Source organism: Echinops telfairi, unplaced genomic scaffold, assembly GCF_000313985.2.
Source record: "Echinops telfairi isolate 266 unplaced genomic scaffold, ASM31398v2 ScPeMD7_12;HRSCAF=54, whole genome shotgun sequence".
Taxonomy (NCBI): Eukaryota; Metazoa; Chordata; class Mammalia; order Afrosoricida; family Tenrecidae; genus Echinops; species Echinops telfairi.
Genome location: NW_022103909.1, coordinates 3,788,090 through 3,804,506, shown reverse-complemented (window position 1 = coordinate 3,804,506; position 16,417 = coordinate 3,788,090). Strand labels below are relative to the sequence as shown.

The window sequence follows — 16,417 nt, the reverse complement described above, 5'->3', positions numbered from 1 at the left end:
GGAAGCAACGATGTTCGAGGAAAGACGAGAGGGTAGCCCTGTCCTAAAGCTGACACATCACCTTGCCCACCCCCAGTCTCAGCTCAGAGTTTGTTGACCTCCTTCCCCCATCCCTCCCCTCCCCAGGCTGGGACCAACAGGGTTTTGTTAGAATGCAAGTCCAATCACCCTCACCTACCCTTGGGGGACAGCCTAGTCTCAGGACCCCCAGCCCCTCCTAACCCAGGTTCACATCCCTCATCTTTCAGGCTGCCTCCAGCCAGCACCCCTGGTGTGGGGAGGATGCCTCACCAGGGTGCCCCAGGGCAGAGTCCAGGTCCCCGGGGTCCCTCTGCCTGGTGCCCACGCATGTGCCCCGAGCTGTCCCACAGAGTAAGCCAAGTTGGGGGGCAGGGAGGAGCCTGCACGTTTTATTGGGGAGACGGCAGAAGCGGAGGCTGAAAGCAGAACAGCCACATTTTTAACAACAGATAAATTAACCGCAGTTTGGGGTCCGGGGTGGTGGTGAGGACTGGGCCAGGCGCTTTAATATAAAAACAAAACAAAAAAAGACGACGAGACAAACGAGCCCCAAAGACGCGGGGCAGGGAGGTCAGCACCATCCAAACAGCAGAGAGGGCCAGGCAGACGGAGAGAAGGCACCTGGTCCCCCTCAGCCCCTGGATCCCCCAGCACAGGGGCAGGGCCTGGCCCCAGGATGCTCCAGGCAGGGGCTTGGCCAGGTTGGGCGGAGATGGCACAGCAGGTGGGCAGGGCCCAGCACCACAAGAAGACGGCTCAGCTCAGTCTCCAGTGGAAGCTGGGGGCGGGGCCCCAACCCCTTTGGAGAAGAGCCTTATTCTGGGTGAGAGAGGGGACCAAGGGCAGGGTCCCTCCCTGAGCTGAGAGCAGGATCATCTCATCCACAGCAGCGGTGCCCGGCGGGCAGGGGTGCCAGGGACCCCGCCACCTCCTTTTCCATTGGCCTCCTTGGTCCCTTCGGGGGGCAACCCACGGGCCCCTGGCGAGGTTCGGCCTGTGGTCCCCAGCTCCGGCGGGGGGCTGTGGGGTGGCACTGGCCTCAGCCCTGGCTCCCACAGGAGGACAGCGAGTCGTAGAGCGAGTCACTGAGGGACTCCGAGGTCTCCAGCCCCGGGGCACCTCCACTGGCAGCGCGGGCATCCTCGCCCATGTCCGATGTGCTGGGGGTGCGGCTGCCCCCAGACACTGGGCCTGGGGGCGTGGTGGTGGATGGGCGGCTGGGCTCCAGGCTCGGCTTCCGGTCCACGGGCAGGGCCTGGGAGAGGAGGGGCATCTTGGGAGGCAGGTCCCTGAGGAGGCTTTCTGCCCCCAGCACAGTGCCGGGAGGTGGAGGGAGGCAGGCCCCCTGAGGTGGGGTGCTTCTCAGAGGAAGCAGGCTGGGTGTTCGGCCTAGCCAGCTGTGGGCGAGGCACAGACACTCTTTCCAGGAGCAGTGTGTGAGCAGGCAGATGGGTAGGCTACCTGGGGGGCATCTCAGCCCTCCTGGCCAGTCGTGCCAAGACTGGACACTGGAGAACCCCATCTCCCCATCACTCCCCATCCTTTCTCCCTCACCCTTGCTGCATTCTCACCATGGGGGTCCGGGGCAGTCCCTCCAGCTGCCGGGGCGTGCAGAGGAAGGGGTCAGCAGAGCAGCTGGTGGCCCGTGCGTTGGGGAAGGTCCAGTTCTTGGCCAGCTGGCTGGCGGGGGGTGCGCCTGGGTCCTCACAGGGATCTGCCCGGAGAAGGCAGGTAAGGGGGTAGGGGGGGTCAGGGCTGCCCAGGGGTTCACTCCAGGGAGGGCCCCAGCACAGCCCCCACCCCTGCCTGGACACTCACCCTCAGGACAGGTCTTATGGCCGCGGTGGCTGGGCGTTGCAGTGAGCAGCGCGGGGAAGACCGGCATGCTGGGGTGCCGCCCACTCACCAGCAGCTCCTCCATGCCTGGCACCTCACGCTCCAGTGTGTGGGCACGGCGGGGAACCTTAGTGAGGGGCGGGGGCCGAGCGGGGGTTGCCCCGGGGGGCAGCTCTAGCCGTGGAGGCTTAGTCTTGGGTACATTCTTGCTGGGGGGGCCACAGCTGCCATGGTCTGGGGGCGGAAAGGTCCCAATGCCACTGTCCAGGGTTCGGGTCAGGGAGCCACAGGCTGGGGAGCGGAGAGGAAGTGGAGGGGAAGGGTAACGTTAAGCCAGAGGCGCAGCTGTGGCTCACCCCCAGGTTTCTCCCTTAAGCATTCATCCAAGCCCAGGTCCCACCCTCTACTCAGGGCCTCACCCGTCCCACAGGCTCCACCCACAGACCCAGGGTCCAGTGGTACCTACCGCCCTCCCCTCACCTGCACCCGGCTTTGGGAGGAAGGTAGAGCAGATACCCCCCGAAGCCAGGCTGGCGGTCACCCACCCAGGGATCCACACCAAAACAGCCCTCGGGACTAAAGTGGGCAGGCAGAGGGTCAGGGTGTGGCCCCCACCCCCCAGTCCTGCGGACCTGTGAAGTGTGAGGGGGGCACTGGCTCGGCCAGGCTGTCCTCTGCAGGGACCTCTTCTCGCCTCCCTGGCTCGCTGCTCAGCTGTGGAGGACAGGAGGCCTGTGACCATGAGGCCTCTGGGCTTCTGGAGTGTGGCTGCAGCGAGCCACACCCTCAGGAGAGCCCAGGCCCTCCCCAGTCCACCCCAAGACTAGGAGTGCCTGCAGGACACCATGAGGCCTCCAGGCGCCCCCCCACCCCATGCCTGTGAAGGGGAGCTCACAAGGCAAAGAGCCGTGGGGGGCTGGGAAGCTGGGCCCTTTGACAGAGCCCCTAGCCCAAGAACTTACCTTCCCAGGAGGCTTTCCACAGCCCTGCAGGGGACCTACCAGGCCATTTCGGGGCCCGCAGGCTGGCCAGGGGTTCTTGGGGTCAGCGGACACTGGCTGGAAGCCCCCGTACTCGGGCTTGGGCTCCCGCCAACTTTGGGGCGGTAGCTCCTTGCCATCCACCCTAGGGCAAGAGTGTGATGGGAATGAGGGTCATGCAGGGCCGGGGGAAGGGGGGCCGAGCCCTGATGGTCACCCCTAGCGGCCCTCCTGTCACTGGGCTACAGCGGGGAGACTCTAGGGACAAGGCCGGTGGAACATCACGGCCGGGAAAGGGTGGAAGAACAGAGACCAGGCGGAGTGTTGATACAGACAGCAGACCTGGCCACAGCTGGGCCCATGCACGGAGTTTCCGCACGCATGCGCCTCACCAGACCCCATCTCTGCGATGTCCCACCTCCTTGGCCCAGGTGGGGCGCCCCAGGCTGGGGGGGCCCTGCTCTGAACTGCGGCTCCCACTGTGGCGCCTGAGGCAGGTGCCAAGGGGCAGGGTGGCACAGACAAGTCTCGGGGGAGGAGACCACCTTCAGCCCCAACAAGACCCAGCTCTCCTAGCCTCACGTGCCGTGGGCAAGGCACTGCCCTGCCGGGGGCCACCACACCTGACTTGCAGTCTGACCAAGAACACGTACTGCCAACTTCTCCAGGAGGCGGTGGCCTTGGGCGGGTGGGCTTGACCGGAGCCCCACGTCTTTCCTCCAGGCCAGCCCCCTGAGCAACCCCCAGTCGCTGCGTTGGCATCACACTCCACCCCTGGGGAAGCCTCCGCCCCAGGAAGGGTGTGCCCGCCGCGCACCTGTCCAGCGAGATGCAGGCCCTCACCTGTTGAGCAGCTGCTGCATGAAGGTGTCTGCACCTTGGTACATGCCGGCCAGCTGGCCCTGCACCTGCGGCCCTGGGCCTGGCCCCCCGGGCCGGGGCCGCGCCCTGCTGCTCAGGTAGGCCTTCTCCTCCTCCAAGGCGCGGCGCAGGTCTTCTGCCTTGGCCATCAGCTTGGAGATGTTGAGGCTCTCCGCCTCCAGCTTCCGGGCTTCCGTCTTGGCCTCCTTGCGGAGCGGGGAGCCGCTGGCCCCTTCCTTGCCCTTGGCGGCCTCCGTGCGGCGGTTCAGGGCCGGCAGCTTGCTCTTCTTCAGGCCGAACCAGCTGGCGATGCTGCTGGTGCTGCGGTGCTTGGCCTCGGCGGCCAGCGCCTGGCCCTGGCCCTGGCGCCGCAGCACGTTCTCCTCGATGCCCTTCATCACCTGCTCCTCGATGGCCGAGTGGGGGGCTGGCCCCTCAGGGCCCGGGCTGGGGTCGGTGGGGCCAGCCGCTGGGGGTGTGGGTGGGGCCGGGGCACCACCACAGTCCGCCCACGGCGGGCCCTTCCCCTTGTCCGACTTGGGGGCCTCCTTGTTGACCGAGGGGGCCCCGAGCCGGGGCACCACTTTGGTGGGGGACTTGGAAGGCAGTTTGGTGGGGCTGCTGTGGGGGCTCTTATTGGGCTTGCCCAGGCTGGGGGCTGAGGTTGGCACTTTGGCAGGGGCCCGGGGGGCCTGGGGGCACAGGGCCCCTGCCAGCCGGCTCTTGGCCAGCTCCACTTTGGTGAGGCAGCTCCTCGGTGAGATGGGCTCCAAGTCTAGCCGGGCCCCCATGGAGTGGGAGGAGTAAACTCGGGCTCCGGGGTCCCCCAGGAGCCCGGCTTCCTGCTGCTTCAGGCTGTTTGTGCCCAAGGCCACCGGCCCTCGAAGTGCGCCCTTGGTGTCTGGCTGCTCAGGGGCTCTGGTGCTGGGAGGCCCTGGGTCTCCTACAGTGCTCTCGGCTGACCTCCCGGGTCCCCGGGCCTTCTCGCTGCCCAGCCTGGCTGCCAGTCCATTCTTCTCTGGACCCAGAGGCCCCTCGGGGCCTGTCTTCAGTCTGCCCAGGGCAGCCAGTCTGTCCCGCAGGGGTGTGTAGCCAGGCTCCCCAGGCCGCCGCCCTGGCCCCTGGCCAGACTTCTTGGCTGAGCTGCCTGGGGTCCTGCGTCCGGGGTGGGGGGATTCCCAGCCTGCCTTGTCGGGGCTCTTCTCTGGGGGGCTCCCATAGGGGCACGGTTCTGAGGTGCACGGGCTGGAGGGGACGCCAGGGCTTCTGAGGACCTCGGTGGCGGGTGGCACCTCCATGGTCAGTTGTGGGTAGGGGGGCACCTGCAGTGGTGAGGGAGGGGGCTCTGGCGAAGCCCCCCTGAAGGTGGCCCGGGAAAGGTCCAGAATATTCTCGAAGCAAGGGGCCATCCCTGGCCCTGGGGACAGTGTGGTGGGCACGGCTGGCTGGGGGAGTCTGAGCTGGGCAGAGTCTGAGGCCGAGGAGCAGGGTGAGGAGCTGATGGGCAGGCCCTGTGCCCCGTCGGGGGACAGCTCTCCTATCCCCAGGCCCCGTCGGGCCAGCAGCGGCGAGGGGCTCCCGTCGGAGCCGCCATTCCGACAGGGGATTCGGGAGTTCCGGGGGAGCTGGGGGCTGAGCTGCGGGCCGCCTGGGCTGGGGACCTTCTCCGAGGCTGGAGGCAGCTTTAGGAACCTGAGGCCCCTGGCAGGAGAGGGCAGGAGTGGTCCCTGGGCCTCCCCGGGAGACGGGGGTCCGATTTGGAGCTTGCTTTTCACCTGAGATGAGGAGTGGGGGGGGCCAGGCCGAGAACCTGGGGGGGTGTCCCCTGCACCCACGAACATGCTGAGAAAGGGGAGCGGCCCCTGGCCTTCTGAGGTAGCACCAAAGGCTGGCCTTTGGGCCTCTGGGGTACCCCCGCCCCACGCTGACTTGGGAAGGCCTTTGGACTTGGGCAGCTGTGGGGGCCTCTGGTCTGGGGGGCCTGGCTGCCCAGGCCCCGGGTGGTCCCCGTTGAGTGGACCTGTTGCTCCCGCCAGGAAGGCCTGCAGGTAGGACTCCGTGTCCTCCAGGAGCTGGCCCAGGTTCAGCTGTTTGCGAGCCAGGGCACCCAGCAGGGTATCGGGGCTTGGGGCCTCATTGGGGTCCCCTGCCTCATCAGAAGAGGATGAGGAGCTGCTGCCGGGGGCACCGTGCGGGCCAGAGCCCGTGCCCTGGGCCTGGGGGGGCCCCCTGCTGGAGCCCCAGCGCTGCCCGGTCCCCTCTTCCTCTCCTGGGGCCCCCAGGAGATGCTCCCAGCGCAGCAGGCCCCCCAGGCTGCCGGGTCCGAGCAGCAGGCAGGGGCCCCAGGGTGTGGGCAAAGGCCGAGGAGAGCTACACAGCTCCCCGTTGACGGGCTCTGGGGAGCCGGGCCCCTCCCCCGGAGGCCGCCAGGGGGTGGCGGGGGAGCACAGAAGCAGGGGGTCGGTCTCCTCCAGGGCTCTCAGCACCTCCAGGATCTGGGCTTTCTTCCGCAGGAATGGGGTCAGGGCGTCCAGCGCTGGGGGTGGGGCAATTGGCGGTCCTGGGCCTCCAGGCCGCAGCTGCTGCTCCCAGCACACCTTGGGGGACGGAGGGCAGGAGCAGGAGGAGGTTGGTGCCCATGCCGCTGGGGGCAGAGCTGGCCTGCCGTCTGTGCTTCTATGGTGGCTCGGAGTCCTCCTGGACACCTCGCCTGTTCCTTCTGGCACACTTGGGGCTGGGTGGACAGCCCACCTCCCCTTCTTGGGGGGGGGGTCCCCGTTCTCCCCTCTAGAACCCTGACCTCTAGGCTAGCCCTGGGGAGGGAGGCCTGGCCACTTTTCAGAGTCAGAAAGAACAGAGTCACTCAGGAGGCCCTGAAAGGTGCCCAGTTTGGTCAGCTCACCTGGCCCCTGGCAGGAGGAGGGGGCTGGGGCCACGTGACGCCAACCCTTCCTCACTCTTTCCCAGCCCCTTCTTGGGCTGTCATTGTGTTGACTCCACAGTCAGTGCTGTGTAGGTTTGAGACCTGGTCCTACCGGCTGCTGCTGCCCTTAGGGACCCTCAGTCGACCCCACCTCGGGGCCGCTCCGTGGACAACAGGACAGAGCGCTGCCCGGTCCTGCGCCAGCCCCACAACTGCTGTGTTTAAGCCCACTGTTGCAGCCGCCGTGCCAGCCCGCCTCCTTGAGGGTCCGCCTCTTTCCCGAGGACCTCCACTTTACTGGACACTGAACTGCCGGTCTGTAACCTCTGGCCTTCACTGCACTCCCCACCGGCAAAGCTCGGTGCTGTGTTTGCTGCCTAGTTGTGCTGCACCAATGGGACTCAGAGGGGTTCTTGGGACAGAGCACGAGGGCCGCGTGCACGCATACACGCATGGACGGACGCACAGACGGAGTCCCAGGCTATGTGGAAGCAGGCAGGCACGTCTTTTCACCCGTGGAGTGGCCAGTTGAGTTCAAACGGCCTGGCTTTCGGTTGGCAGAGGGGCGCTTGACCACTGCGCCACCAGGGCTCCTGTGTGCTTGACCACGTAAAAACAAGACCCAGTACCTAGTGTGACCTAGTACCCAAAATGCATGGCTGCTGCATCTGCCACAGGTCCTGGCTGGGCTGAAGGCTCACACCTCCAGGCCTGAAAAATGCCTGCCTGGGCACCATCAGGGGGGCCCTCGGGGCGGGGGGAGGGGGGGTCCTGCCCTGAGACACTTTAGCAAACAGCCTGGAGTACCAACCGACCAGGCCCCCCGCCCCCCACACCCCACAGAGCCTCTCCTACCTCTCTCTGCCCAGCAGAGCGCCCCATGGGCAGTGAGGGGGCCGGTCCCTCGGCGGAACTCAGGGAGGGGGAGGCCGGCGGCTCTGGGGGCGGCTGGAGTGGGCTGAGTGGGACCTGCAGAGAGAGGCAGACTGAGCAGAGGCGTCCGGGGCCAGCACTCAGGGTACCTTCTGGCCCAGGGCCCATGGTGCTTGCTGAAGTCCTCGCCCGCCAGCTCGTAAGACAGGGCTAGTAGATCTGAAGATGGGGCACAGTTTATGTGTTAGGCTGGTGGGACCAGTCAGGAGGGTTTGGGGAAAGAGAAGCACCTTTGGGCCTGGGGGGGAGGGAGACAGTGGGCAGGTCTGAGCCTGGGTGCCCATGTTGGCTGCAGGGCTGCTCTGCTGGCTGGGGCACGTCTTCCTCAGTGACAGAGGTGGGGTGGGGTGTGAGCGTCTTGGCTGGAGTGGGGGTGGGTGGGCGGAGGGGGTCCCTTCACACCCACACCCACCGCCTCCACGCCCACACACGACCCATGGCCACCAGAGGGCGCTTGCCTGGTTCTTCTGAATACGCTCCCTGCACCTCATGCACCCTTTGCTCCAGCCAAGCCCGAAGGCCCTGGGACCCCTGTGGGTGCCCCTTCTCCCTTTGGGAAGCCATTCCCCCTACTTAAAAAACAAAACCTTCCCTCTTCCAAGGCTGGAGTGCAACAGCCCAATACCATCTCTGAAAGGAGCCCTTGAGTCCTCCCCTTAACTGCTGGGGCAGCATACAGTTGTCTGCTTTGCAGCGTGGCTGCCAGCAGCCCCAAGCTCCCCAGGAGGGCAGTCAGCTTGTGCAGGCCACAGCCCGTGGACAGGGCCTTGAGACTCAGTCCAGTCTCACCCAGGCTGCTTAAATGCCCTGCTCGCAGTAAAAAAAAAAACTTATTTAGCATCTGCTCAATGGAGCCTCCGTCCCAGCTAAGCACAGGTAGCTTTTACCCATCTAAGGCCCAAATCAAACAGGCTGGTGGGGTGGGGGGTGGGGGTGGCGGTCCTTCCCTGATGGCCACAGCGCCCCACATGGCTGAGGTGTAGCTTCCTTCAGCAGGTGCAGTGAGAAGGTGCTGATGGGTCGGGACTAGGGACTGAGGAAGGGGAGCGAAAGCTCCGGGCGCACCTGAGGCAGGGAGCCTGCTGTGAGCTGGAGCTTCTGCTGGAACAGGGCACTGAGCATCTGGTTCTGCCGCTCCAGGTCGAACACCCGCTTCTTCAGCTTGATGCACTCCTCCCGCAGGTCCTGTCCCACGGGGAGCGGGGTGAGCAATGAGAGGGACTGGGGTGTGAGCACGGTCCTCCCCAGAGGCCCCGGAACTCCTGCTGTGCCCCCATCCTCCCTCCCTTCTGAAGAACTGAGCCTGGCGGATGGTTGGAGCAACAGCTTCTTCTAAAGATGGTGAACCCCTGAATTTACTACATTCTGGCCTTTCCCGTCCGATCTCCTGTGTCTTAGAAACCACGCTTTGGAGAAGGGCTCCCTAGTGGGACAGAGGAAGGTCTGGGGGTTCCTCATGGTTCCCAGGTCAAGAAGTACCCACCAAGCCTGGTAATTCAGACGGGTCTTTGTAAACTCCTGGGGCCAGAATAAGGGAGGGGTGTAGGCCTCCAGACCAAGGTACCCAGCCTTGCCTACCCTACCCTACCCCACCCCACCGCTCTGACTTGCCCCCAGGGCCGGAAGGGAGAGAATAAGGTCATCTTCAACACCCCCTTCTCCAGCCTCCAGGGAAGGCTTCACAGAGCAGCCTCGGGGCTCTGGCAGGACTGGCCCTCTGCCCAGGGCCGGGAGTGAGCCTCCCTCCCGGGGTCACTCACCTTCTGGTGGAGCAGGGCCTGCACCACGTGGTTGGCCACCTGGAGACAGAGAGCCCACCTGTCAGCCGGCCTGGCCGTGGCCTGGAGCAGACAAGCCGAGCAGCCCTCCCCCAGCCCGGTGCAGCCCCCAGACCTCGTCCAGGCAGCGCTCGTAAGACTCCCGCTGGTTCTCGTTGGCCTGTGCCAGGGCCGAGTTCTCCGCCTGCAGGGGGCGGGAGGAAGAGGGCGAAAGAGAAACTTTGGGCATCATCCTTCCCTTGGGGCAATTTCCTTCCGTGTGGGGGTGGGGTGTCGAGATTCAAGGAACCTACTAATGACAGCCCCATTCCGCCCTCGGCGGTGACAGATGCACCTCAGACTGGATAAAGCAGGGCAGGGCCTTTGTGTGGCCAGCGGCAGGGTCTGAGGCTCTGTCCCCTGTGCCTCCTGTCCCGAGCCCTGAGTCAAGTCACGCAACCCTTTCCTCCTGCTGCTCCACACAAGTGGGGACAGGGACGTGAAGGCAACGCTGGGAGCCAGCTGGGCGCTGTGGCATCACGGCCCCATACAAGCAGGCATCAGGGCAGGGGCTCTAAGGGCTTCTCAGATGAGCTCTGCTAATGGAATGTCGGTGGGCAAAGAGGCCCGCCAGCAAGCCCATTGCACCCCCCCACCCCGCTGGACAGCGCCCCACCTCCAGCTCCCGCAGGCGGTGCAGAAGGTCCTGGCAGGTACCCGGCTCTCTGCTGCCATCCCCGTTTTCTCCCGGCCTTGGGCTTCCAGGCCCAGCGGCCGGCTGGTCCATGGTCTCCGACATCAGGTCCTGGAGCAAGCAAGAGAAGCCTGGGCAGGCTACACAGGGGCCGGGGGAGGGGAGCGGAGGAGGCGGGGGCAGAGACGACACCTGTCACTATTCCCCTGAGTTGCATACACTGTAAGAGTCAGCTTGGGGCTGGGGACCTCCAAGTCCTGGGACTGTTTGCTCATCTCAGGGACAGGCACCATTGTCTTCTACACTGGACACTTGCCCAAAGGGAGTCCGGAGGTGACAAGCGGCGCGGGCGCTCAGCTGCTCACTGTAGGGTTGGACACTCAGTCCAGCTCGAGGGACACTCGGAGAAAGGGGTGGCTACCTCCTGCCAGACCAAGCAGCCGCCGCAAACCCCCACCCAGGGCCGCCAGGAGTAGGGGGTCGGTCAGCTCCAGGCTACCGGTTTGGTGCCCTGGACACATCCAGACACAGGTCACAAGCACTGGGCTAGGGGAGGAGAGGGCTACAAAATGACCACAACGCTGACCTTCAGCAGTTACAAAGACTCTCTGTGACACGGAGATTGGAAGAAGTTACAAAATTAAATTTTTTTTTTAACATGAGCCTACTGATACGCGTAACAGGAGCGAAAACAATGCATTAAAATATTCCAAAAGCCGTTGAAGATGTAAGGGGACTAGGGCTCTGTCCTGATGTCCGGGGCCGGGCACACTTCAGGCCGTGTGTGCACGGGACTTACAGCGCCGAGGCTCTGGGTGAACAGTGGGGACTTGCTCAGTCACTCCCTTGGTCCACACACCTTGGCTGCTCAGTTTCCTGAGTCTGAGACGTGGGTGGACTCCTGCTTTCCTTGCAGTCTTGTGAGAGTCAAATGTGTGCACAGGTGGGGCAGAGTTTGAGAACCCGTCTACCAGAGGAGGTGCCCACACGGGGCCGAGATCCAAGGCTGGGAATCAGTGACCTGAGTTCTGCTCCCGTCTCCCTCTGACACAGCCGTTTCCTCCTGGCCAACACCTGCTGCTCCAGGCCCCCTCTCCCCAGGGGGCACAAAGACCCCTGTGAAGCTGAGCCAGCCCCTTGGTACAAGGTGTTCCCTCTGCAGGGGGATTGGGGGCACGCCCTGACCCTCCTCTTCCCATCAGCCTGGCTCCCATTCAGTCTTCAGGTTCCTCCTTCCAGTCGGGGAAGGTGCCTCTCCTGCTTGGTCCCGTAACCCTCGGTCTCCCCGAGGGGACAGAGACAGTGCATGCAGGAACAGCTGCTGGCCAGTGTCGGAGACAGGTTAACCACAGTGCACACACAGCCCACCGTCTCCGTTCCTGGCAGCATCCACCTTCCGTCTGAAAGTGAGTTTTGACTCTGCTGGAGGCAGTAGTGTGGAGGCTCCGGGAAGGTGGGAGCCTCTCCTTAGGGGAAGAGGGTGGGAGCCCGCAAGGCCTCCCGTGACCACTCCTCTCCCTGCCCTCATTGAAGCTGCCACAAAAAGGGGCTTAGAGCGTTGGGGCCAAGGAGAGGGGTCCCTCAGCAGGGCATTGAACAGTCCCCACTCTGTCCTCCACAGGGGCTCAGGGATGCCCCCCTGCACACCTCCCGCCCTCCTCTGCTGATCCCCACCATTTTCAAGCAGGCCCCTAAGCCCCTCACCTGCCTCTGCCTCCTCTCCAGGCGGGCACACTCGCACGTAGCCCACGCGGTCACCTGGCCTGTGGAGAAACACAGGGAGACACTATAGTTGCGTGCACCCTCACAGGGGTGTGCTCCTGCTGCGGGCCGAGGGGCCCACACAGCCCTTCCTTCAGGACGCCTCCACTCTGACAGATGAGCCAGTGGCCACTTATCTGTGCACTGAGAGGTGACAGCTGAGGGGACAAGACCCGGGAGTGGGAAGCGCAGGCCAGGCCGAGGGAAAAGGCTCTCAGCCTTCGGCCAGGAGTCACTCAGACACAGACCCGGGGCTTCCAGACCCTCCTGCACACACACTGCCTTCCTCAATCCTCCCAGCCTCACGGGAACCCAGTGACGCCAAGGAGCAGGCAGGCAGACTCCCTCAACCCTCGTGTGAACACAGAGGCCAGGGCTACTGGAGCACCGAGAGGCCAGGGCTACTGGAGCACGGGAGCTTACTGGGCAGCTCCTAGGGGCTCTTCTGCTCTGCACCCTGCATATGTCAGGGTTGAAGGACAGAGTCCGGATAACTGTGGCTCCTTACAGCCAATGCTGGCCTTTGCCTGGGCAGATTCAGGCCAGAATGCTTACTCGATGGTGGGGGGTGGGGGGTAAGGATATGTGTGCAGTTCACCAAACCTCTCTGACAGTTTCCTCACCGGTGAGCCTCCTCTGTAAAGCACACCTTAGCGGATTACAAAGAATGGGGGAAAAAATCAGGTGAAACACACTCCCAGGTGGTCACGCTGGAATTAAACTAGAAGTCATTCCCAGTAAAAGAGCTCGCAGATCCCCAAGTAGTTGGGAGATTAAACAACACGCTTCTAATGAACACATGGGTCCAAGAAGTCTCCGGAGAAATTAAAACATTCATTTTTTTATCTAAATGGAAATACAACTTGGCGACATTGGTGGGACCCCAGTGAGAGCCGAGTTAGTGATACGTGGGCAGCACGGCGCAGCTCGTTCAGAACACTCAGCCCAGAGGGCTGCGGAAGGGTGATGTGAGGCTGGCATTTTCTAACAACAACACCAGTGCCAAGGCCTGTCACCCACCTCACCTGTTCACACTCAAGTCCCAGGCCTCTCACCGTGGAGTCTCGGCTGGAAGACCCCCTGAGGGTCTCAGAGACCATCTTCCGACCTCCCTGCCCTCAGCACGTCCCCACCTCCAGCCTACACCCTGCCAGCTCTCCGGCCCCAGGGCCAGCAGCTCAGCCTGACACCCGAGGCAGAGTGAGTGGCTAGACTTTGTTGCTCTTTTTACCCATTGGTTGTGCTGCAGTTGAGACGGCACACAGCCATCCACGAAGCCACTTCTACGTGTGCAATTCAGTGACACTGATGATAGGCGCCATTCTTCATGTTGCACAACTCTTCCCGCCCGCCTTTCTGGGTGGTTCCTCCCTGATTAGCATGAGCTCACTGTCCCCTACGCTTCCCAGCTGATCTTTGAGTTGCTGTTGCCAATATGCTCCCATAAAAGTTGTTCTTAAGGAAGTGCAAAGCTCATGACTTCTCCACAGGACAGAACTACCGAATTGTATGCTATGTGGATCATGTGCCAACAAAACCACTTTGAAAAATAAAATGAACATGAAAAAGGAAGCCTGGTGCTCAAGGCAGACAGACATTTTTTTTACTAGTTAAGTGAAATTACAATTTGGCTTTAAGGAGACATCGGGGGATATTTTTGGTTTGAGGTTTAAAGATGATCTAAGGGCAGTAGTTTCAAGGGTTCATCCAACATCCATGGTCCAGGAAATCTGGTACTCCTGGGAGTTGGAAATTCTGTTCTGCATCCGATCCCTTTTGATCAGGACTCTTCTGTACAATTCCTGACCAGCATGCTGGTAGGCAGGCATCATCTAGGACTTCATGGGAGTAGAAAGCCTCATCTCTCCCCCAAGGAGCGGTGGGTGGTTTTGAACGGCAAACTCCACAGCTGGCGGCCCAACACATCCCCACTGCCCCACGGGGACGCCTACCATTTAGTTCTTTGATCCCCTGGCAAAGGAGGCCGTTATTCACGGGGGCAATTAGTCACACCTTCCACGGCTCCCTCCTACCTCTGGTGTTCCGGGCGAATATAAGAGAGGCATCAACAAGTTTGTGGGCAAATAGAAAGAAAAGGTAATAGAAAATGTCCATGAACCTTTGGAAGGCCCCTCATGGTGACCAGTTACTGTGCCTTGAGTGGCCACTTGTAAGCTTTTGTTGTCCGAGGCACTTGCATCAAACTCGGGTGTAGAGCTGAACAGGTCATTAAGCCAGCTAACTGGGGTAGCCCATGAAACCATGACCCTAAACCTCCAAACCAAATCTTATGAGGTCTTCAGTTGCATCAGCAGTCTCAGCAGGAACTCCTGTGTGTGTGTGTCTGTCTGACTGTTATAAATATATCCGTCACATGATGTTTGTGGCCGGCTGCTTTGAGGGCAGGGTAGTAAGAAGTGGAAGAGGCAAATGCTTCCTTCTGAGTGCATTTGTGTGTGTGACGGTGGAAGAGGGGCCTCTGAAAACATTCACAGGTAAAGAGAAAACTGTAATACTTATTTCTAATATTCCTTAACAATCGAAGGATGCAATGCTAAAAACACACGCTTGTCTATGCCGAGAAGTCTGGAAGACAGTGACCTGCCTGTCTGACTAGAAGAATCCTGTATTTGTGCCCATTCCAAAGCTGAGCCAAGGAAATGTGGAAATTATCACACGAATCTCATCGGTATCACATGCAAGCAAAACTTTACTAAAGATCACTCAAAAACCCCTGCAGATGATTGGCCACCCTCTGTCTGGAGGGAAAACAATGAACGAGGAAAGGTGAAGCTGCACGGAAACATTTAGCCCAGCGGACTCATCATCTTTTCTAGCATCAGACGCCATGCCCCTGAGACCAGAAGAACTAGATGGTGCCTGGCTGCCCCGGCCAACGGAAAGGGAGCCTATTAGAAGAACCTGGACAGAGTGGAGAAAATGTGGAACAAAACTCCAGATTATGAAAAAGACCAGCTAACTGGTCAGACAGAGGCCCACGGAGGGACCACTGAGATGATGGCCTTTAGTCATCCTGCACTCAGGTCTGGAGCCAAAATTAGTCCCTCGGACCAGACCACACACAGGTGTCTAAGAGGCACAGCAACACTAGGGAAGTATAAACACCTCGGAAGAATCAACCACTCGAGACTGAACCGCAGCATTTACCGCACGACAACGCTCGGAAGGGGCAGGAGGACTGGAAAGAGCAGATGGACAGAAAGTGGTAAGGGAGTGTGAGGACTGCAATCAAGGAGATGAGACGAAGTGTGTCTGCGTTCCTGAAGGGAAAGCCCGATGGACTCCATCACCTGACCCGGTGCACAGTAGGAAGTTAAACCTGGAAGCAGGTGCAGCAGGACGCTGACGGGGGCATTGCCAGAGAGGGTGGCAGGATTCAGAGGAGGACAGGGGACGGGGGGATGTCACGGCTGATGTCAGATGGGTCTTGGGCTGAAAGCAGAGGTTTCCCTGGGTTTGACTGATTATGCAAACCGTTGTGTGGGTCACAGCAAATGATGGCTGACACGGTGAACCATGTGAATCCCAAACCCTTCATCTTGCTTCCGTGTGGAATCTGTAAAACAGACCATGTGGCAGGCATTCAAACAGCCAGGAGACACCCCTGTGTGGCGTAAAGTCAGGAAAGTCTGCATCCTTTTACTCGACTTCCTCGAGGTGTATGCTGAGCCGAGGACCGGAGGAGACGAACCACAGGAAGAAGAATGCAGCGTCTGGATGGGGGAAGACTCACCAGACACCTGTAACCTGCAGATGAACAGTCTGTCTGCGAAACCGCAGAGGCGCTGAAGCACTGACTGATAAAGATCAAGGACTACAACTTTCAGGACGCGCTAGACACCACCATACAGGAAACAAAAATCCTCGCCACTGGACCAATAAGTAGTGTTATGATACACCGAGCAAAGACGTCAAGTTGTCGAGGAACGCCTCTTTGAAGTCTTCCAAAGCGAAAAGGTCACTCTGGGGACGAAGGTCCACCTGGCCCGAGCCATCCTATCCTCACGTGCTTTATGTGCATGTGAAAGCTGGACCAGGAATAAGAACTGAGATTTTAATGAAAGAAAAAGAACGGAGATTTTAATGATGGTGTTGGCCCCCAAAAAAAGAGCCAACAGACCACGGGCCGCCAGAAGAACCTACAAGCGTATCTTAGGAGTACAGTTCGAAGACTTCTTGGAAGTGGGGGTGGTGGTCTTGTCTCAGGTATTCTGGTCATGCGATCATGAAGGACCAGTTCCTTGAGAAAGACACCGGGCTTGGTAATGTACAGGGTCACTGAAAAACAGAGCGACCCCCAGGAAGATGGACGGACAGCAACGGGCTGATGCACAGCCACAATGGTGACGATGGTTCCTCTTGTTGCCACAGGTCTCCACGAGTCTGGACAGACCACCTAACAGCCCCTTACAGCATCAACAACAATCTACAGCCTTTTGTTACTTTACTACCATACACAGGTCACATGGGCTTTGCTCATGACATTTTTGTTTTTTAGCTTTTTATTTATTTATATCGTTTTATTAGGGGTTCATACAACTCTTATCACAATCCATACACACATCAATTGTGTAAAGCACATTTGTACATTCATTGCCCTCATCATTCTCAAAACATTTGCTCTTCACCT

At 60.9% G+C, this 16,417-nt stretch overlaps 1 protein-coding gene across 6 annotated transcripts in view; it reads right to left on the bottom strand.

Moving 5' to 3' along the window:
* Positions 1-382: 382 nt before the first annotated feature.
* The window catches only part of NCKAP5L (NCK associated protein 5 like), a 36,070-nt gene continuing 20,035 nt past the window's right edge, over positions 383-16,417 (bottom strand). For 4 of the 6 annotated variants that reach the window (XM_004711401.2, XM_045287301.1, XM_045287300.1 and 1 more), the window contains 12 exons: positions 11,710-11,768; positions 9,988-10,116; positions 9,448-9,516; positions 9,315-9,353; positions 8,620-8,739; positions 7,477-7,590; positions 3,681-6,295; positions 2,820-2,982; positions 2,490-2,571; positions 1,840-2,148; positions 1,593-1,735; positions 383-1,276 (listed from right to left, as the gene is read on the bottom strand). In XM_004711401.2, coding sequence (XP_004711458.1) covers positions 1,061-1,276; positions 1,593-1,735; positions 1,840-2,148; positions 2,490-2,571; positions 2,820-2,982; positions 3,681-6,295; positions 7,477-7,590; positions 8,620-8,739; positions 9,315-9,353; positions 9,448-9,516; positions 9,988-10,110 — 3,993 coding nt within the window. In that variant the 5' untranslated portion in view covers positions 10,111-10,116; positions 11,710-11,768 and the 3' untranslated portion in view covers positions 383-1,060. Of the gene's footprint in view, positions 1,277-1,592; positions 1,736-1,839; positions 2,149-2,489; positions 2,572-2,819; positions 2,983-3,680; positions 6,296-7,476; positions 7,591-8,619; positions 8,740-9,314; positions 9,354-9,447; positions 9,517-9,987; positions 10,146-11,709; positions 11,769-16,417 lie in introns of all 6 variants that reach the window. The other 2 variants (XM_045287299.1, XM_045287302.1) reach the window with 1 other exon arrangement.